General features: G+C 47.8%; 1 protein-coding gene across 10 annotated transcripts; it reads right to left on the bottom strand.

Moving 5' to 3' along the window:
* EXOC7 (exocyst complex component 7) lies at nucleotides 1-20,794 on the bottom strand. 10 transcript variants are annotated; one of them, XM_071452564.1, is made up of 22 exons: nucleotides 20,639-20,794; nucleotides 19,749-19,814; nucleotides 18,520-18,704; nucleotides 17,764-17,869; nucleotides 17,049-17,271; nucleotides 15,823-15,990; nucleotides 14,830-14,841; nucleotides 10,223-10,315; nucleotides 9,162-9,230; nucleotides 7,846-7,991; nucleotides 7,505-7,657; nucleotides 6,992-7,090; nucleotides 6,339-6,401; nucleotides 5,956-6,022; nucleotides 4,531-4,569; nucleotides 3,463-3,528; nucleotides 2,336-2,456; nucleotides 1,828-1,923; nucleotides 1,481-1,544; nucleotides 918-959; nucleotides 634-767; nucleotides 1-256 (listed from the first exon to the last, which is right to left on the bottom strand). In XM_071452564.1, the coding sequence occupies exons 1-22, from the start codon at nucleotides 20,786-20,788 to the stop codon at nucleotides 154-156; spliced, it is 2,265 nt and encodes a 754-aa protein (XP_071308665.1). In that variant the 5' UTR covers nucleotides 20,789-20,794; the 3' UTR covers nucleotides 1-153. The 10 variants fall into 10 exon arrangements, with proteins under 10 accessions (XP_071308665.1, XP_071308667.1, XP_071308669.1 ...); XM_071452566.1 differs by lacking the exon at nucleotides 4,531-4,569; XM_071452568.1 differs by lacking the exon at nucleotides 9,162-9,230.
* Between the last annotated feature and the right edge of the window lie 1,161 nt (nucleotides 20,795-21,955).

Raw genomic sequence — 21,955 nt, 5'->3', positions numbered from 1 at the left:
TTAGTGTTTCCACAGGTTTATAAATCTGATAAATACAAGTATAACACCCTGCCCACCACAATGGGGCAGGGGAGAAGGGAAGGGAGTCCCAAGGGTTGCTGAGAGAGCACTGGCTTGTACTTGGCAGCTGGAGAGTTCACAACAGCTGAAATTTTATGCTGACGTGTCAAACAGCTTCTCAATCATCTCCCCCACCTGGTCAACCTGGTATTTGATGTATTTCTCAGGGTTCTTGGTGAAGGGCACGTTGCCAAATCTACAAAAGAAAACAGGTGACAAACAACTGGAACACAGCAAAGAGACCCACTGGTCCCTCCTCTATCACAAATCAGCTCCAGCACACCCCACTCGAGTGACAGAGTATCCTGTGCAGAGCAAGTGACCTGGTTACAACTGGCCTCACAAGTTTTACATGAACAGCCCAGGGTGGCTCAGGGCTTTGTGCTCACTGACCAAGGAATCAGGGCGACAGCAGATGTCTGTGAGTACTCAAGGTCAGCTTGGGGATGTCTGAGTGTGCAAAGCAGAAAAGCTAAGACAGGACAATAGAAAAGTGGTTTGCTCAGGCTATGCAAGGCCCCAAAGACCTCAGTAAACCCAAAGAGGAGTGGACAGTGCTGCAGGAGGTCTCACCTGCTCAAAAAGGCACCATAGGTCTCTTTCACAATGGTTTTCTGTGCCCGGCGGATTTTGTCCCGCTGCTCCACGTCTGGGATTGCCCAGGCCTTCTGGATCTTACACAGCTCCTCCAGCCCATCATTAAAACCCTGTCCAAAGAGAAACTCAGTGAACATCCCATCTGCAATCGGAGTCTGATGCTCCTTCCCTCCCCTGCTGATCACCAGAGGTCTCCTCCTCAAGCAGATCTGTGTCCCAATCAACCAGGGATGTTCTGACACCACCCAACACCTCCTTACCTTGAAGCGCTCCTTTATCATCTGCCTCTCCTTGTCCTTGAGCTGCAACAAGGAGGGAAAGCATCTTATTTCATCTCCAGAAATAAATATCCAACATCAATCTTTGCCCACAGCTCCCCATCCAACCTAAGCCATATCCAGTACTTGGTTTGGATTCCCTCTCCTACAGCAGTGAGGAGAGAGGTGCAGAGAGCAGCACACCCCACCCCAGCTGAAGTAGAGTTAACAAGGATAATTTTCAGCCAGAACACACATCAAATAGACCTCTTCATGCTTCCAGCCCTTTCCAAGGGAAGGTCTCAGGGTTTTGAAAATCCAAAATAGAGGCATCTGCTCAGGTGAAGATGTAAGAATGGAGGCAGAGATTGAAAGACTTGATGAATCTAGGGCAGGGGAGATCAGAAGGCACTGCTGCTGTCCACCTGTGCCAGCCACAGTAGTCACTCTGCAGAGTGATACAGGCATGAGATATAAAGGAGGTTTCTGAGAATTTTTTATGACAAAGGAGATGGTGTTTCTGACAACTTCTCTTGTGTCAAGCCCATCCTTGCCCATCCTCTCACCTTCACTCCTGGTTGAAAGACAGGCAGGTTTCTCTCAGAGATGTAATCTGTCACCTTCAACCAGCTGCATGTGCAATGAGATGGGAGAGAAGCAGAGAGTTACTCACACCTCTATCAGAGCACCTCTGTCTTCACCTGTGACCCAAAGGCCAACTCAGACAATACAGACCCCAAAACTTCCCAGAGTCACCCCTTCCCAGGATGGATTAATTGCTTGGAAACCAAACATACTCTGCTTTGGTTTTAGCCAAATTTCTGGTTTAGGTGAATCCCTCCCACTGCTCCAGCAGCTCCCAAAGAGCTCCCAAAATGCCAAAAGCAAGGCAGAGGCAGAGGATGTCACTGACCTGCGCTGGTAGGTCTGGATCTGCTGCTCAATGAGCTCCCGGTAGGACCTCTCAGCTGTTTTCTGTGTCACAGCCACCAGCTGGATCAGCTCAGACCTGGAAGAGCAGGAAACCTGAGGAAGCACCTGAGCCAGCTGCTTTCCAGGCTGCTCTCAGGATGGCAGCATTTCAACCCCCATCAACAAGCTCCTTTCAGCCCTTCACAATAAAATGTTCCTTGAAATGTGCAAACTGGGAGACAGAAGCAACTCAGAGTTACTTTCCACAGTCACATCCTTAATCCTCCCAAGATCAAAGGATTCTCTAAAACCTAAGGCATTTCCTAATGCTTTTATCTTCCACTCTCAGGTAATGTGATGTTTATAATGCTGCAAAACCTTCAAAGAGGCAGTTTTCAAGGATGGAAGAAAAAGCAGATATGAGGCCAGCAAGTAAATGCAGAGCTCTGCTCAAAAACCATCCAATCAGCCTTGGACTTGAGGGACATTCACTCAGGGCACACACTTACTTCTCCAGAGATTTCAGAATGTAGTTGTAGTTGTTATGGAGAAAAATGGCACTCAAAGCTGGGTCTTCATAAACCTTGGATTTGCTAAGCAGGTTAAGCTGCAGGTTGCCCAGAACTTTGCCTTAAAGAGGGAAAAACACAGAACAAGAAGTTTTGCACTGAAACTTATTATTGACAAAGGAAACCAAGCTGCAGACCCACAGCAAAGTGAACAGCACAGGTCTGACTGCCTGTACAAAGGCTACAATCACATGTACTTAACAGTCCTTACACAGATTTTCTTCAGCAGAGCCACTCTGCAAAATGCTGCCTTCCATGCCATGGCAATGGAGGTGCACTTTGGGTTCAGAGGAACCCCCAGAACCTGCTACAATGCAAGTTCAGGTCTCAGAAGCTGAAGGACCTGCTCTCCATTTTAATAGAAAGAGAAACCACTGATGTCACTTTCTTAACCTCCCCTTTGGCAGCTGGGAGCCTTCATGGGGTTGAAGGTGACAATGGTTTAAGGGAACAGCCAAACTCCCAGTCTGACCCTTTTTTAATCAGACTCCAGCTCAAATGTGGAAAGATCCCATGGAGAAGAGACACAGCCTGTGCTCTTCACCCAGGAATGAGCCCAGTGAAGGCATGTCCATGGGGCACATGCAGAAAGCTGATGCCTTCTAGGGGCTACCTAAAAACAGAGGCTCAACAAAATTAAAAGAATAAAAAGCAGTTATATTTATTGAAGGGCCTTCAGGTACATTTCAGCCCCCCCCCCCCCCCCCCCTTACTTTGGGGCTGCACCCAAAAATGGACAGGGTCATGGGTTTTCATACTTTTATGTTTGGTCTGTTTGCACATTGGGGGTTAATCTTCCAATTACAACTTTAGGTAATGAAGTAATTTACCCAAAGTTTGCTCCTCCCCAACTCACTTTTGTTTACATTTCTTGGGGCCTGAGACAGTGAGGTGTCCTTGATTCCCAGGCCTGGAGAGGAATTGTTCTGTCTGACCAAACTGGGAAAGCAGCAGCTAACACTGTATGTGGAGTTTAGAGTAAAACACTAAAGAACTGCAGGTTTACAAATATATGAAAAATACAGAAGCTAAAATCCTAAGGCATCCAAGGTGTGCAGGGTACTCACAGATGTAGGTGCTCAGCAGCCTCCTACTGAACTCTGAGCTGTAGCTACTGGCTGAGGAGCTGGTCTCTGAAAAGAAAGTCTTAGGCCAGTTAACATGCCCTGGGAAGAGGGGTGTGTGTGGTCAGCCTGCCTCTATTCCTCATCCCTGTTGCTATGGAATTAACTCCTACTGACAGTGAAATAGCTCCTGCTCCAGAGCCCACTGTCAGCAGCTCATCCAGGCTGAGGGGGCAAGAGCTCTGCACCCTCAGTCCTTGTGTCTGCATCAAATGCACAGCACCCTGGCAGAAATATCTCCTTTCCTTCTAGGTGCTCAAGGAACATCCTTTTGATCAGAAAGAATCATTAAACTCCTTCTCCCCATCCATTCCCCCAGCCTGAAAAGTGTTGGTAAGCACTAGAAACTGGCAATCAGAGAACAATGAGCTGAAGCTGTTAACAGCAAGCACACAACAGTAATTGAAACAAGCAGAAGGGCTCTGGAAAGCTTCAGCCATCCCCATGGTTGCTGACAAGGCCTGCCTGGCTCTGGGAGGCTGCCCCTGCAGGCAGCAGAGACTCCAGGCTGGCACATGCTCCTCTGTCTGGAGATGCCTTTCTGCCCTCGAGGGCTTGTGGGCATGGGGCCCACAGGACACGTGGGGTGGCCACCTCCTCCTGCCCCCTCCAGAGAGTTTGGCAGCCAGACCCAGCTCGGGTGGTCTGAGTTCAGCAGCACCCCATGGGAAAGGCCTCGAGCTCCTGTTGCTGGGAGCTGGACAATAAGGAGCTGAGTGCACGTGGGATAAAGCATGACACCAGCTGGGCCAATCTGCCACCTGTGCCAAAGAGAGTCAGTGCCATCAGAGTGTCTTGAGCCTGTTTCAGCTCCTGTGGCATCCCTCATTGTCTGCTGCTGACAAGCCCTCCCTATTCTCTCCAGCCCACTGGCAAGGATTATTTACCCTCCCCTTTTCCCCCTTTTCAATTATGTGTTAATTTATTTACAACTGCTGGAGGATAAAGAATTAACATACATCACCAGAGTCCGAGGCAATATGAACAGGTAGGTGTGGTAAGTTTGCTTACCTCTGGGATCTAAAGGAATATTGTATGTGTCCCCAAGAACTACAGAGATTAGGCAGAGCAGAGAGAAAAGGGGAGGGATGAGAGAGAAAAAGAAATGCAAAAGTGCAAAAAGACAGGTTAGAGACCACCATTCCTTTGAGAACAAAGCAGATATTAACACAGAGCAGCCACAGCAGGTGCACAGGAGAGCAGGCAGGAGTCCCTCCAAGGCCACAAATGGAATGGAGATCACAGAGGAAAGGCAGAGTCCAACCTCCTTCCCCTGCTGGAGACATTGTTTGCATTGTCATTGGTTGTATTTAGCACACCACCTCATTCCAAGTCAGTCCAAACCCACTTTCAAGGCAAAGCTACCTCAAATCTATGCTGACTTTTCAATCAGCTAAGAGAGATCTCACTGCAAGACAACATGTCAAGACTTCCAAACAGTGCTGACATCACCATTCAGGGCACAACATGGGAAACAGTTGGTTGTTCCAAGAAAAAATTCAGACCAATTCTTTGGCCAAGGAGAGAGAGCCAAGGCCCAGAAGGGCCTGAGCACAGTAAGCCTGCAAGTGGAAAAGGCACAAGGCAGTGCTAGAAGAGATGGGGAAAAAGCAGAAACATCCTAGTTTGAATTGATTTAGAATTAGCAAAAATTTCCAAATAGAACTTTGCAAGTAACAGTCTGGAGGCAGCTCTGAGCTTCCTCCTACCTCTGCTTCTAATGGGCTCTTTAACCCTCTCCAGTCTGTGCCTCCTCAGGGCCCTATGCCCCCTGAATCTCCAGTCTGCTCTATTCCAACCTCCTTGAAAGCACAAGCTCTGCTAAGAGCTCACTGGAGAGCCTGGAGTTGCTGCTCTGCTCAGAACCAAGAATCCCACTGCAGCTGATAAGCAGCACCGCCCTGCTACACCGAGCAACTCTCAGCTTCTGATCTATGCATTTATTTCCAGTGGGTCTCTTCAGCAGCCTGGAGAGCAAAACTAAAACTTGTCTCTCTGACAGGATGCACAAATGGCTCCAGAGTCTCAGTGTGCCCATGTCTCAAGGCTGAGGAGATTCTTGCTGCTGCTGTTGTACTCTGAGCAGAGGATGGTGCTGCTCACACACAGAGCCCAGCTGGAGCAGCCACCCTCACTCCAGTACAGTCACACAGCACTTGGAGCTAAAAGACCCAGGCATCCCCTCTCAGAGCACACCAGCAGTAAACACCATCCCCATTGTACCTGCCAGGAGCAGGGAACTCTGCATCCCTTGGAATTCTCCAGACAATCAACTATGTGGTCAAGGCAGATCAGAGGACAAGACAAACCACAGGGGGAAGGACAGGAGGAGAACAAGCTCACAGTGCATGTTGAGGTTTGGTCACTTCAGGGAAGATGTCCAGGGAATCTGAGGAAGGAAGTGCATGCCCAAGCAAGCCCCATGCATGTATGTACCTTGTGATGCCAGCATGGCACCTGCTGTCTCCTGGAAATCCAGTAATTGCTGTAGGAAAAGGATGGCCTGGAGGCAAAGGAGGGAATTTAGGAGCAACCAACATTACATCTCCTGTGCTCTGCTATTAAGGATCATGAAGAACCACTTGTCCCCCCACACTTAGAGACATTCAAGAACAAATCACTACACTCCTCTGAACTGCTGGGTTTTCCACACACAGTCCCATCATGGCTGAGCAAGAGTCACCAGCTCATCCTGCCATGAAAATTGTGTAATTGTTAATGCCAAGACAGCTTAATTTAGGAAGTCTCCCTACTGCTCTTTTTAAAACTCCTTCAGAAGCTGTTTTCCACAAAGGATGGTTCAAATCATCACCACGTACATTGCTGGTGAGTTCATGCACTGTCCCATCTTTTGGCATGTTGTACTCCTTGTCTGGATCATTCTAAAAAGGGAACAGAGAGACATAAGGTGAGCATGGAAGAGGAACACACCTACAATACAACTGCTGCTACAAGTGAGCTGAAGGCTTCAGCCAGCCACTCCCAACACCCTCAGGCCCAGCTCTTGGAGTGCCATCTCCTGGTGCTCAGAAACCAGAGCTGCCAGGCACCAGCAGCTCAGAACCTCAGGGCTCTGTTCATGTGACCATCACACCTTCAGCTCACCTACCACTCACCAAGCCCATCTTACACAGGAACAGCTTAACATGAGTCCTCCAAAACCTTTCAAGGCAGCAATTTTCCTTTCTGTTTAAACAGCATTAATTCTGAGATGGACTTGGTATTTGCAGAGGCCTGGATGCACACATCAAATTATGTGTAGGATCCCTGCTAAGGATCTTGGGCAATGGCCTTCTGTGTTTGAAACCAGCACCAAGCATTTGGTATTTGACCCAAATACCAAAGCAATCCAGCAAGTTCCTGCTTCAGTCAGAAACTACTCGGTATCATGGAAAGCTGAAAGCTAAACTAGGGGTTTTGCCCCAAAAACCCTCTTCCAAGCCTGATCAGAGACCACTGAGGAGAATCCTACCTTAATGTTGTCTGCAAACTCTTCCAGTGCCTTTGCACCAGTGGTCTCCATGGAAGTGATCAGCCCTGGCAGTTTGTTCTTAGTGCCTGCTGCAGTTCCCTGGAATAGTTCCACAATAGATCAGAAAAGGAAAATAAAAAGTATCTGAACTTCCACCAGCACCTACCCTACCTCATCCCCCACCCCAGCATCTCATTCTCAGTTCCCCATATGCCAGAAGAATATTTACAGCACCATCAACAACACATGAAATCCCACATTCTGCAAGCAGAAAGGGAAGATATCGTGGTGGTCCATCAGGGTCAGGACTTGAACTGAAAAGAGCTGCTGCTGAGAGATGCTGAGTTGCTGCTTCACCAGCTCAGAAGGGAGCAAGGTGCATTTGTATAACTACAGTCCATACTGGGGGACAGAAGCAGCATGGCTTTGCTCAAAGCCACTGTGATAATCCATTGCAAAAAGTTCTCCAGATAACACAAGCCACAGGACCCTCTCCAATCCCATCACATTTACCTGCAAGACCTGGTCAAATTCTGGCTTCATCTGCTTGAGATGCTTCAGGATGGGGAAGATTGTGAGCACAGCTGAGTAGTCATGTCGGATGATGGCTTTCCGGGCAGCTGAGACAATGTTATCACCCTCCATGATCAAGTTATCCAATGACTCCTGCAACAAAGCCAGAGACTCATGAGGAAGGAACAGGATTTCTGCCCAGGCAGCACAAAGGGCTCAGTGCAGGACACCCATTCCTGATGACTGGCTGATGCATCATTTGGGGTACCAGTGAGCACATGTTCTCCAGGCTCTGTGCAGGCCCTGGCTCCCTCAACAGCCTCAACAGAGGCTCAACTGACCTGGATGAGAGAATCAAAGGTCTTCTTCTGGTGGTGCTCTGGGACAATTTCTGTCAGGAGCTGGTATTCACTCTGGGCCAGCTTGACAAAGGCACTGACGCAGTGGATGTACGCGTCGATCTCGATGTCGAAGACGTCGTCCCTCCCTGCAAGGGCAAGATGCCTTTGGTTTACACAAGGAGCACGAGGTTCTTCTGGGAAAGCTGATTCTGGCTTTGCACCCATCGTGTGTGAGAACAAGAGTCATCTTCTCACCACTCCTGCCCTGGGTTTGTGTGTGGGAATCTCTGAGTACCCTGCAGAAGGCAGGAAAAGCCACCTGCAGCTCAGGAAATGCACATCAGGGCACCACCTCTTTCCAGCCTCGTGACAGCAGTGAAGTTTGGAGCTCTTCTGGGACACAGACTAAATTTAATCAAGGGCTTGAACACAGAGTACTAAACTCAGGAAGGTCTGAGGTGAATTATTCAACATCTCTGCTTGTATTTTTAGAATTCCTTATCTCCATCCGTCATGCAGATGAAGAACTGCCATTTGGCATCAACATTTCTGGGAAATAAAGGCTGTCCTGGAAGGCAGCTTCTTCCCACTTGCAGAAACAAGATAAAAAACCAGGCTGATGAACATTTACATCTTATGAAGCAGGAATATCAGCACAGCTAGGTAAGTTATCTGCCACACAATGCTGCATACAAATGCAAATATCTCATCCTAGAATATGAATATCTCAGTCAAAGATCCATCAAAGATCCTACGTGGTAGGCATGAGAAGTGATACAAGGGCCAGCACCAACTTGTGCCAACCACTGCTGGATTTGTCTGCAGGACAGACAGACCCCATCCTGCAAGACAGTAAGATGACACAGAGAGGCCTTCTCTAAGCTATAGGCTGCTGCTTGTCTCCTCACAGAGACTTTTGATGGAAAAATGACCAATTCTGCCCCATGCTGACAGGTCCCTCAGGTTGATATTTCAGAAGTTTTGGTCAGCAGAGGAGACACAGACTGCCTGCTGTGCAGTGGTGCACTGTAGCATGTGCTGCATTGCTCCCTTTGCTTCAGCACCAACAGGCCAGCAGCCACCTACAGGAAATTGTCCCTCAGCATGGTGACCTTTGACTGGACAAAGTTGGGCTCCTTGTCTGAGGGCTTTGGGGTTGTGATTAGTAGCAGTGAATTCTACTGAGAAAAGCCAGAGCTTCTTAGCCAGAGGAGGCTCATGCTTCAGGAACAGCCCTGGCTGCACCATGAGAGTGGAACACACAGCCCAGGGAAGCAGGGGGGACAGCTGGCTCCCAGTGCCACCCCAGTACTTACCCACAGCCGGCCCGTGCTTGTCGCCCAGGGCATCGCAAAGGTGCTTAACGCGTAAGTCATGCTCATGACCTATGAGATGGCAGCCGGCACAAACAGAAGGCGCAATTTATCCAGGGTGGTCACAGCAAGGATGCTCACTCTGGCTGGAAGCTGCTTCAAGCCTGGCTTATTTGATCTGGTGGACATCTATTTCCCTACAGTCCCAGGAATGCTTCCTGACCAAATCCTTTTGTTGGGCTATATAGCAGTAGCAACCCTTTGAAACCTGATGAGAAGTGTGAGTTCAGTTGTTTCTTGGACCATAAGAGTCCCTTGAACCTCCTGCCATATGTTCTGAATGGTATTGCAGGCATCAGAGTCCAATTTTTACCCACAACCATTAAAAATCCAAACTCAAAGGCCCTCTCCTGCTCATCATGAGGATTTTCCCCCATGTGAGTGATGTTAGTCACCATCTGGGGTTTAGCAGCTACAGCACAGGTGCCAAAGAGACCTGCTTAGGATGGAATCATAGCAGGAGGCAGGAATATCTTAGAGATGCTTTGAAGCATCTTCTCCCTTATCCAGCACAACCTCTAGGAGCAGAGGAGGTCAGAAAACAGGAGTCAACCATTCAGGCAGGTCTGCACAGAAAAGATGTACAGGCACAATGCACTGAGCTACCTGTGGTCCAACACTTCAGCATCAGGTTTGGAAAGGTCACTAGGAAACTGAATGTCTCAAAGTCCAGGCAAAAAGAAAAGAGAACAGGAACACCACAAGCAGATGTTAGCAGAGCTTCCATTACCCAGGTGGCTGTGGTGGGTCAATGTTAAGGTAATATTCCTCTCCACCTCTACTCATGTTTATGGAGAATTTGAAATTCAGATAGTAAATTCTGAATAAATAGAATAAATAAAACAAAAATAATTTGGTTCCACCATCGCTTTGGTTCCAGCATCTCTTTGGTTCCCCAATCCAATGGTGTTCCACCAAGCACTGAACTAATGGAAGCCCCACCTGGGAAAGCAAGGCTGATACACAGAGAAAGTCAAGGGTGAAGTAGCTCGAGCTGTGATTACCTTCCATAGGAATGAGGTTAGAGGCCCCCTTTTTCCCATCTAGACCATGCTGAGAGTACTGTTTCAGAAGGTTCTGAGCCTTACGGATCGTGCCTGTCACCAGAACCAGAGAGAAGAAACAAGAAGACCTAGAAAATGAGTGAAAGAAAACAAACCCAGAACACCAGCCCTCCACCAGCAAGTCACCTGGGCCCAGCAAGAGGATGCTGGGCAGCAATGAGGATGCTCAGCACAGGAATGTGAACCCCAAACTCCTGTCCAAGTATGCAGATACAATGGCATTTCCAGAATGCTGCCCTGCTTTGAGGCTGGGGGCATAAATTCCAGCCAGGGATACAGAATCAGTTTGGAGACACAGCACAACATGGCTGAGTGATAAACACAACCAGAGAAGGGAAGGCATGAAGCTCCCTTCTGTGTAAAGGGTTTATTGAAGTTGGTGCTCTGCATCCAAGCACAGAGGGTTTGCTGCTTTTCCTCAGCTGTGGAAGTGGGGCTTTGCATATGGACAATTCCTGTCTGGCAACATGTTGCCTGCTCCTCGGAGCCATAGCTGCAGTCACTTAGTAAGAGGTACCTTTCTGAGGGGTATTTTCTGAGCATAATCAATAAAGAGCCAGCAGGAGCCCCAGAGCCAAGACAAGGAATGGTACAGGAAGCAGTAAAAGGGTGACAACCTCTGGGCTTTTTTTGCAGCAGCAATTCCCATCACAGGAATCCCAGAATAATGGATGCTGCCCCCCATGTGTAACTTGCACTAAGCCACCCTAATCCCCAAGACACTTCTCTTCTAAAGAACTGCAAATCAATTAAAACCATGGAAAAAACAAAATAACACTGGGTTAAAAGATTTATACTTTAAACACACAAAAACCAGACAGAACTGAACAAAAGGCAGTGCTGGATATACAGCTGGAAAGCACAAAACAAAGCATTAATGTGACAACTGAAGCCTAGGCAGTGTTTCCACATTAAAAGGTTAGTTGTCATGCAACAAGCTACAATTATCACAAGCACACTGACACCCTCCCAGAGCAGACCTTTGCTGTTGCCTGCACAACAGGGAACTGGAAGTTTTGGGGAGGTGGAAGGGGTTTCTATAGGAGACCCAAATGAAACAGAATTGGGCTGAGTAAATGAAGAAGCCAAAAAACATAAAAATGCTGCTGCCAAAATTAAGAATTGTTCTTCCGCTATAAAGTAATAAATACTTTAAACATGCAGAAGATCTCTACTTCCACCAGTGCAGCCTGGAAGTGAGTGCTGGCTGCCCAAATGCTGAAGGGAGCCCAGGTACACACTGCTGCACACCCCTGGAACAACCTTCCAGGGTGCAGGACAGCTTCATCCCATAAAAGGATTTATGGCAAAGGAAAGGAAACTTCAGGTCCCCCAGACAGTGGGAGAGAACAGGAGGGAGAGGTTCCCCTTGAATTACCAAACTGCCTTAACCTGGTGCACTTACTAAATGACAGAACATGGTTCCCAAAATGTAATATTTCACTGGTAATATTGTCCTTCTACCAGCTCAGAGTGTTCTCAATCACTTTGTAAAGAAAGAAAAAAAATCATATCCATGAAACACTTTCTTCTAGCAGGAAAATTCTCCCCCCCTGACCCACTCCTGGGAGATGGGAAGGATGGGAAGTCTCACACCCTTGCTGGCTGATCCATTTGCTCCCAAGCTTCAGCCAGATGATCAAATGAGGGCTATGCCTCTTCTTCCAAGCTTCCTGATGCTTTTCACACCCTGCATCTCCACTTTATTCCTAGCTACTTCCAGAAACCTCAAGAGCTTGGGCACACCAGCAAGCTCCTCTGAGCAAGGAGGGCTCTTCCTTACTGCTGCTCCCATGGCCCAGCAGCTGCAGAGCAGCTCAACTCAGGCACTGTTCTTCCACCTTTCCCATTTTCAAGCATTTAGGGGGACGGGAAAAATACAAAGGAATAAAAATAGAGGGTGAATTGGTGTGAAAACCAAGCAGACAGTACAAGGGCTGCTGCTGTGAGCAGGCTGCCACTCCACAGGTATGCAGTGGATGTTTTCACAGCCCACCCTTGATGGTTTATTCTCTTTTTCAATTTTTTCCTTCTTTTTCTCAATTTCAGGAGCTGATTAGGCTGCATTTTATTTGCATAAGCACAATTACCTGTGTTTACTGACACACACCGAGTGTTCAGTGTCTGGGGGCATCACTTCAGTGCTGCTGGATCCCTCTGACTTGCCATCATAATTAGGCTTTAATGGATTCTGGTGGAAGCCAAATGTTTTTGTTCCAGGATTGTTTTCCCCTATTAAGCAGCTCCTTAACCAAATGGGACTGTGTTTCAGCTACTAATGAAAACATCACATTCAAGCCAAGCAGTGATCAGTCTGGGAAACAGAAATGGGCTCTTTATTCTGCCACTCAACCTGCCTGTAGGTACCACCTCACTGGAGCACTAAGGAAACTGATAAAGAGCTCCCCTGCAGTCTGAAAAGAGCCTCCAAAGGTCAAAAAACACCTGAAACCTTTGCTTCTGCAGCCCAGTTGTTCCATGAAGTGGGGTTTGAGCATGCATGAGACATTTTTTCAAATGCAACTCATTCTCTTGTTTCTCTCTTCCATTAGGCAGTTTTCTATCCAAGCAGCAGGGCAACACATCCTCTCTTCTCAAGCACCAGCTGCAAGAATCTGCATGAAACCAGACAATGCCCTCTGGCTTTTGTAGGCAGCCAGGCCAGGTGGCCCCATCCCTCCCCAAAAGTGCAGAGCTGCTGAGCTGCCTGCTGCTCTCAAGCCAAAAGAGAGCACAGGGTCTACAGGCATCACAAAAACTTTATTTGATGCACATATGTTTGCAGCAGGATGATTTGGGAACCTGAATACACCTGCTCTCTGAGAGGGAGTGCTGACATTCCAAACATCAAACTAAGACCAGAAAAAGCCCACAAATCATCAGCTCAACTTGACCTGTCAAGTGTCACTTAAAAGGAGACAACTCTGCTTTAGAAGCATCTCCAGCAGTCAGATTTTTATCTGCATGATGTAATAACAGGAGACAGCACAGGGTACATCAACAGACAAAACAGGAACAGAGAGATGAAGACCCTCTGAAACAACACATGGATATGGAGCACGTTCTCTAGAATTCAACACAGTCCCTGGGGCTATCTCTGCCTTGTTACCCTGCTCCTCACCTTCCCTTTAGCTTCTCTTGTGCTTTGTTTTGTGGTAAAAAAAGCTATAGCACATCAGATTTAGTTTGTTATTTACCCCTTGCAACAGGTTAAAGTGTGCATTGGGGTGTGCACTGGGATATTCTTCCTCAAGGACCAAGGAAATCAAGTCTCTTGTTGGAGCTGTCAGAAAACCCCCTTATGAAACCCAGATTGGAAGAACTTGGCTTTACTTATTGAAATGAAGTAACAGAACAGAGAAAAACCTTTGTCCAAATTGAACAAAAGCTAAACCCAGGGGACTCACACACCACCAGATAATGTTGCTCTGCAGAGAGCCACTGTGTCAGTGTGAAGGTGGTGTGAGACCTCCACCTCAAGAGCTGTACTTGAAAGCTAATGGAACTGCAGAAAAAACAGTGAATCTGTGACCAAAGACGCTTTTGCTCCATTTTTAATTTCACTGAAGTATAATTCAGCAGACATAAGAGATGGAGCAGACATAAGAGATGGCTCCTGTATGAGGTTCAACACCCACTGTCCTTCAAGAGCTGCAGTCTGGTTCTCTGTCTGCTTCAGGAAGATCTGAGACAAATGAGCCACTATTTTTCCTTGACATTACAATAGCCCAATGGATCACTTGAGACACTCTCCTTCATGCACCATCAGCTCCCTAGTGCATTCAAACCATGCTCTACCTGCTCCATCTCACAAAATCCAATTGAGCTGGGCATAAAGACATGAAAATCTTCTGGCATATCTACAGCTGAGACTTTCCTCATGACAAGTAATTCTGGATGCCCAAATGCATCCACTTTGGAGGAGTCCTGTTTGTAGGAACCTGTGCTCTCCAATGTATGGGTTCCTTTCTATGGGAGCATCCAAGATCTGAAACTCTTAAAAAATCGCCAGGATTTTTCAATAATCTGCCCATAAAAAAAAAGCATCTCCCCCATCCCTGACTCTTTACCTAAGAGCACAGGGGAGATACTATCACTTGTGAGGCTGCTCAGAAATGTTTGCTGACCATGCTGAATTCACAGCAATAAAAACACAGGAACCTTTTCAGAATCAGGTGATAACTGAGAAGTGTTGACCAAATCTGAAGCATCTGCAACCTGAGCTTCCTATGGCTCAAGTACAGAATCCCACTGGCACCTTTCAGTGTCTCTGAGCCTTACCAAGTGGTTCTCTGCTGCCAGGGGAAAATTCACAGATCAATTCCATCAGCTTTCAGGGACAGCTCTAGGGCACAGCAGCAATGGCAGAGATTGATTTTAAAAGACTACAGGGGTGATGTCTGGATGCCACAGCCTTCCCCCTCCAAATATCCCAGGCACACCCTCTGCTGTAGCAAGAAGAGGCCCAGCAAAGCCTCTCCACACACAGAAGTGAAGAGAGTGAGCACCAGGGCCAGCACACACACACACACACACAGACACATTACCTGGGATGAGGACTGCATTCACATCAGGATTATAAAAATAAACACAACACAATTAAAATGGGTATTTCTTCTTCCTCCCTTTCCCCATCCCATCCATTCCCAGTCCCTACCCACATTTCTTACTCTTTTCCTGAACCCACTAAGAGTATTTGGACAACACAGGACAAAATAGGGAAGGGGAGTATTGGCCAGGTAAACCTACAGAAATATGAACTCTTCTGATGTGATCACTGTTACAGAGGAGACAACAGAGTGCTGGGACACAGAGGATCAATATCCCTGTGCTGGCTTTTGCTGTTCCTCCTGTCTGTGCTCCCACCAGATGGCACATTCCAGAGAGGGGAACTCCAGCCTTCCACTCCCGAACTCCAGAATGACCAATCTCACCAGCTGCATCAAATGCAGCAAAACTGCATTGTGAGGAGAGAAGGAATAACCCATCAGCCACATTCATAGCTCTTCCTGAGACAGGCTGAGGCAAGAGCTTTAAGAGCCTTTTAAACTTCAGACAATGCTGTATCTCATTTCTGTAGGCACCTACTTAATCCCCATCTCAACTCCTGGGGGCTTCTTGCTTTCAGGCACAATAATAATTTATTCATAGCTAATAATTGATGTGAGGTGTTTTATCAAATATGAGCTTTCTATTTGCTGTGGCACAGCCATATTCCACATGCCAAGGCTGAGGATTTTACCTGAGGTGTTCTAAATCAAATCCTTTTACAGTCCACTCAAGTTTCTTTTTACTCATCTCCTTTGTTAAGGAGATGTACACAGGGCCTCTCTTTACAGCACCCAGAGAACAGACTCGATGGCTTGACAGACAGACAGAGTCTGTAATCCCAATGCTGAATCCAGAGCAGAGAAGTGCTTACCTCCAAAATCTCACCTAAATGTCCTAAAACCACATTTTAAACACAGAGATACCTCAGCAATGAGAAGGCCTGAAGATGTGTTAATACCCAGTGCAGTGATCCCTCCTTGGGGACTCACCTGGTCTCTTGATGGGCTTTTTGGTGGGGGTGTCCTTCCTTTTGTTCTGAATGGCAGGGGAATATGGCACCCCTGAGGAAGAGCTGTTCTTACGGAAATGGTCCTTCAGGCCCTTGATGGAGCGGTCGAGCTGCACAGAGCGGATCTGGAAGTAAACTGTCATGAAATCTGAGGAGACAAGGTAAAAATGAGATTATAAGCACACAGGGAACACTATATGGTAAAGCAGACACTTTGTGCCCCTGCAGGGACTTACAAGCATTGGTGTGGGACCCCAAGTCAGCATCCTTCCCTCGCAGAGCATCCCCTATTTCCTTCAAAAACTTATTCTCCCTTCCCCTGCAATCCTCATTCCAGCCCTCCCACCACACACAACATTAATTCCACCACTATCAAGTGATGGAACTGACAGGAGATATTTGTGCAAGGCATTGTCAATTCAAGTGCTCTGTTTCCAGCATGAGAGACTTCACACACTTTTCAGGATTCAGGGCACTCAGGAATTTAATGAGGTGATTGTCATTTGAAAGCAGAATGCAAACTGACTAATAAAATATGCTCTGTATGCATGAGTTGCCTTTGATCATGGAAAAATTCCTAAGAAGCTTTTAAGGATGTTCATCACACTTGGTAGGCACAGTAATCCCCCCCTCAGGAGTGAATCAGTGAGGTGGGGGGTGATTCTTGGAGCTGCATGAATGTGAAAGTTCACATTTCCTGTACAAGTCTACAAAGTCACTCAATCCTGAAGGAAAAGTTAATAAAAGGACTATAAAGCTCTAGGCAGTTCTTCATGCTGCAGAACAGGAAAGGGGACATGTACAGACTGAAGAAAGTCTGTGCTGCTTTCCGTCTTGCCCTTGGTAATATTTCATACAAAGAGTTCTGGTCATAAATATTTCCCAAATGGGAATAAGTGCCCAGTGTCTTGCACATTTATAAAACGTGAGCACTGGATAGCTGAAGCTTCATCTCAAGGCATTACAGGTGCAAGTGCAGTGGATTTTTGCTACAGGACAGACTTTGCATTAACATAATTTGTGCTTTGTTTACACAGCTCATTCTGTTCAACCCACAAACCATCACTTCAGTCTCACTACAAAAAAAAAGCAGGATCTTCAGGTGCTGGAAAGACTCAAGTACTCAGCTGAAAGGTGCCACTAAGGCAACACTCATCCTGCCATGCTGCCAGGTGGCCACAGGGACCAAGGGGCAGCAGCACCCACCTTGGTTCCTGCCGTTCTCCACCAGCCAACCCGAGATGCGAATGGTGTCGTGCAGGACGCTCTCCGGGAGGTGCTCCAGGGACATCTCCTCCTGCGTGTCCATCTCCTCATCCCCACTGATCAGGTCCAGGATCAGGATGGGTGGCACTGGCTTGGTGTGTCGTGTCATCAAGCTGCGGAATTCCGACTCCAGGGATTCCTTGCCCCGCTCAAAGAGGGATTTCTGGCACAAAACAGCAGGACAGAAGCAACAGGACTTCTGTAATCAGTCACTCAGGAGTATTTTTGCATGAGAACATCCTTCCTAACCACTGCCAAGTACTGCAGGCTTCAAAGTCCAACCACACCTGTATCTGAGAGACTTTTAAAGTGAATTAAATTTAAGAAATGCTTGGGAGTTGTTCAAGTGGGATTTAAACAGATCACCCATTCTGCTCTAGCAGCTGAAGGACTGACAAGAGCTGCTCAGGAGGAGTTTCAATCAACTCCTCCTCCACAGGTGCAAGAGCTGCTTTCAGAGTCCTCCCGGCACAACAGAGAGAGAGCAAAATGCCAGGAGGAGAAATTCTGCCCAGAAGCCAAAGCAATCATTCTTTCAGCTGTGCCCAAACACCACCTTCCCCAGGCAGCAAACCCACAGCCTCTCCCAGCAGGGGACAAGCAGCAGGGCTGTGTGTGCCCCCTCTCATCCACAGCTTCCAGGTCCATCACCCACCACACGGTTCAGCTCCGGGCTGTCGGGGTTGTTGTCCTGGAAGTACTCCACTGCCTTCTGGATTTTGTCCATGCAATTCAAGTATTCCTCCAACCTCCCCGTGGGGCTAAAAATAAAACCAGAAATGAAAAGTAGTGCCCCAAGAAGCAAACAAACACAATAACAAGAAAGCACCAAATCAGACTCAGGATAGCAATAACAAGGGAAATCTCAATTCCCTTTTCTTCAGCTAGGAGGAGATCATGGAATTCCCTTCTGCCTGCACTCAGTGCCACAGCAGGATACCCAACCCACACAGCAAGTGCAGAAGTACTGATGACGGAGCAGCACACAACTCTCAGCCTTGCAGAGGGAAGGCAGAGGGAACTGCACATCCCATCTCAGACAAGAGTTATCCAACACCCTCCCAGACCAGGAGGCTCCAGAACAGCTCTGGTACATCCTGGATGCAGTGACAACCTCAATGGGCAGGGAAAACCTTTGGGAAAAGGGCAGAGGAAAACAGAGAAGCCACCAGTGCTCATGGAGATTGCAATGGGAGCATCTCTGCAAGATCTGGAAGAGATCCCAATGCAGAGTCTGAGCTGTCTTTGCCTGTGGAAATGGCTGAATGTCAAGTCAGGGTGGACTGGGGATGAGGGAAGAGTGTGGGAAGGGTACCAAGCACACCAAGGGTGTGTGGAGTCAGCTCCCCCACCTCTATCTCAAAAATCCAACAGGATGAAGCTCCCAGCAGGATTTATCTGCTCAACTCACCCCTCCTTGATGATCTTCTCTGTGTCCTTGGCCACATGGTAGTAACTGATGACATGATCCAAGCAGGACAGGGTCTTCTCCACGTTCTCCTGCAGGCGCTGCAGGTTCTCTGTCTGCTTGTGGACAGGGATGATGGAGTTCTCCAGCTTCATCAAACGGCTCTCAAAGGAGGAGAGGATTGAAACCTACACACCCAGAGAGAAACCAACAGCTGAGGACTTCCTTCCTATGGAGAGGGTAGGACTTGGAGCAGGGAAGTCATGGATCTTCAGAGCCTAGCTTTTATTTTTGGGCTCTGCTATTGATTTGCCATGGCTCCTTAGCAGCTGTTTCCATCCCTCTATGTCCTGACTTTTATTAACAATCACAAAAAAGATCACCTGCCATAGAGGGATGGGCCAATCCCAAATGAAATGATTGCAAAGAGTGAAGATAATGTTCCAAGACAGCAAAAAAGACAAGCAAAATTCTATTCACCAACAGAAAATAAATCCACAGGAACTGCCTGGAGGTGCCCCATGTAGAAAGAGCAGCAAAGGCACAAACCAGCAGCCCCTTTGCTCCACACTGAGACCCAAACAGGAGCTGCACAAGGACCAGTCAAGTGAGAACCTTCTTTTCTATCAGACATTTGGTTTTTAAAGAGGATTGTGATAGTGCTTCTGACAGCTGGGAAACCACAGCAAGTTCATAAAAGACTGCCTCAGAGTCACCTTTTCCAGGCCAAAAGGTAATTCCTAGGAGATTCACTCCTATGTCTTGTTTTCCACACTTCTCTGGTGGTGTCTCTATGACTTTTTTAAAGCACTGAGACCAAGACTGGACAGAGTATATAAGCTGAGGGCTTATGAGCCATTACAACACAATGATTACTTTTTTACCTTTACACAGAACACTTGCAAAATAAAACTCCAAACAAAACTTGAATTATGAAGCAACAATATGATGCTGTTGCACAAACTAGTCTGAGGTCTCATAATACCTATTCCCCAAGAGAGAGGACTGACTGTAGCAGAGATGATGCCAACAGCTCAGCTGAGCCCTCAGCAGACCAGGAGAGAAGCTCAGTATTGAAGCATTTCTCAGGTTTCCCCTTTGCCCAGTCACTGAAACCAAAGTGGTTCATTGCTCCACATCCCTCAGATGGGCACAACAACAGCCCTGAAAACTAATAAACCTAAAAAATCTAAGAAAAAGTAAAGCCAAGCCCAACATCAGGACCTCCCTACCATGTTCTTGGTGAGCTGGTCACTCTTCTCGAGGCTCTCTTTGATAAAGGACAGAGTTTCTTCTTCCTGTGAGCAAGATGGAAGAAAAAGACTCTTAAATTCTGAACACTAAGGTTTAAGTCACTAAACAGTACACATAGGTTTTGACCAATCTTGTAAACTCTACTGCAAGCCATGTTTGGTCTGATGCTGATTCTGTGGCCACACTTTAACATTGTCACCTCTTAACAGAAATCCGGGCAAGTAACCCAATGTGGGGACACATCCTGTAATGAGGCAGGGGGTTTATGAATTCATTGTTTACCTTCAATGCCATGAGCATCAGCACAAAATAAAATTAACACTTTTCCCACTGAGGCACAACGACTCAGCACACATTTCCCTGCCACAGCACAACACAGGTGTTGCACTAGCACCTCCCAAATCCACCGGGAACTCAAGAGACCAATGCAAAGCAGCCACCGAGGGCTGGTTTTAAGGCATTAAAGCCCACAGATGGGGGGAACAGCAGACCGCATGGGTTGGCTTTGAGTCCCCAAAGGCCCCAGGCAGAGGGGGAACTACAGCCTGTCAGGGGTCAGGGCTGCTCCCACAGGCTGCACCTGCCGGGAGAGCCCCCGGATCCTCCCAAGAACGGAGAGGGGAAACCCAGGCCCAAAGCGGGGGGCAGAGATGGCCCGACCCTGCAAACCAGGCCTCGGAGGAGCACCTGGGGGTAGTCCCAAGCCACGAGGGGGATGACGAGAGCCTTGAGGGGTCCCGGGACGCCCCCGGCCCGGTGAGGAGCTCCAGACACAGCCCCGTCTGCCCGGCAACGCCAGGGGGCTGCGGGCCCGGGCCCAGCCCCAGGCCCCGGCAGCGCCCGCAGAGCGTCCTAGGCCCAGTCCCACCTGCTTGAGCTTGTCCTCGATCTCCCTCCTGCGGGCCGACACCTCCTCGCTCGGGATCATCGCGCCGAGCCGCTCCGCCGCTCGCTCCCACCGCGCCCGGCCGGTCACTGCCGCGCCGCCATGATGGGCGCGGCGGGGCGCACCGGGCATGCGCAGAGCGCGCCGCCGCCATCTTGAGAGTGGCGCCGTTCAAGAAGGGCCCGAGGGTGGCGGGGGTTATAGCGCATGCGCAGTGCGCTGTCAGCAGCCATGTTGGGAGTGGCGGGAGAGCTGCGCCGCCATCTTGGGAGTGGCGCGATGGGTGACAGAACCACGGGATCAATTATTTTGGATTCCGAAATCATCGAGTCCAGCCCGTGCCCCAACACCCCCTTGGCAAGCAGACCATGGCACCGAGTGCCACGTCCAGTCCTAAACATCTCCAGGGGCAGTGATTCCACCACCTCCATGGGCAGCCCGTTCCACTGTCTAATCACAATTTTTGTGAGGAAATTCCTCTTCATCTCCAACCTAAAGCTCCTCTGGCACAGATTGAAACTACGTCCTCTCGTCCTGAGCGTGGCACTGTTGCGTAAAATTTTTTTAAGAGAGAATGTTCTTTGATGTTTGATCTTTGTGTACTTTCAAGGCTAATCAACAATAAAGGAGATTTAATCCGTTAAACACGTAACAGCCAACAAGTTCTAAGTGATGTCCAGCTGTTAGAAAAACAAATTACATATTGGTAGAATTGCCTTGTTAAGGTTTAGGGTTTGACATTTTGAAATTATCTCAGGGGTAGGTTAAAAAAGCTTGGGAAGAAGGATGTAGCACTGATAGGGGGCATAAAGAATGCAGAATTTACAGACCACGAGGACATTTGGCAGAACCCCTCAGATAAGGAAGGAACTTATAAAACCAACTCAGCAACTGGGCTGAATCAGCTCTGAGTAACTGTAATTCCAGCAGGGGCAATTCAAGAAACCCACCAACCCAAAAGAAGAAAAAGACTGAGCACGTGGACTAATTAGCATGGCTAGTGAGAGAATAATTTCCCAATAGAAGATAGAATAATAATTAATAAGAGAACTATGTAACTTGTAGCAAATTAACACAAATTCCTTTGTTTTCTAAAATGTATAAACAGTAAAAGATTTGGATAGTTGTCATGGCTTGATTTGTGGAATCCCAGTGAGCACCCAGAGTTGTGCAGCTCTGGAATAAATAATCAATGTCTCTCTTGAGTGCGTCATAATTGGCTTACTGCACTGGGGGTAACAAATCTGAATTTGTGCACAACAGGTGTGGAGAAGGAGTCCAGACTTTGAGCTCAGGGAA

This window comes from Agelaius tricolor, unplaced genomic scaffold (genome assembly GCF_023055355.1).
Source record: "Agelaius tricolor isolate 1412-34295 unplaced genomic scaffold, bAgeTri1.0.p SCAF_35, whole genome shotgun sequence".
NCBI classification, from domain to species: Eukaryota; Metazoa; Chordata; class Aves; order Passeriformes; family Icteridae; genus Agelaius; species Agelaius tricolor.
This window is presented reverse-complemented; position numbering and strand designations above follow the sequence as displayed.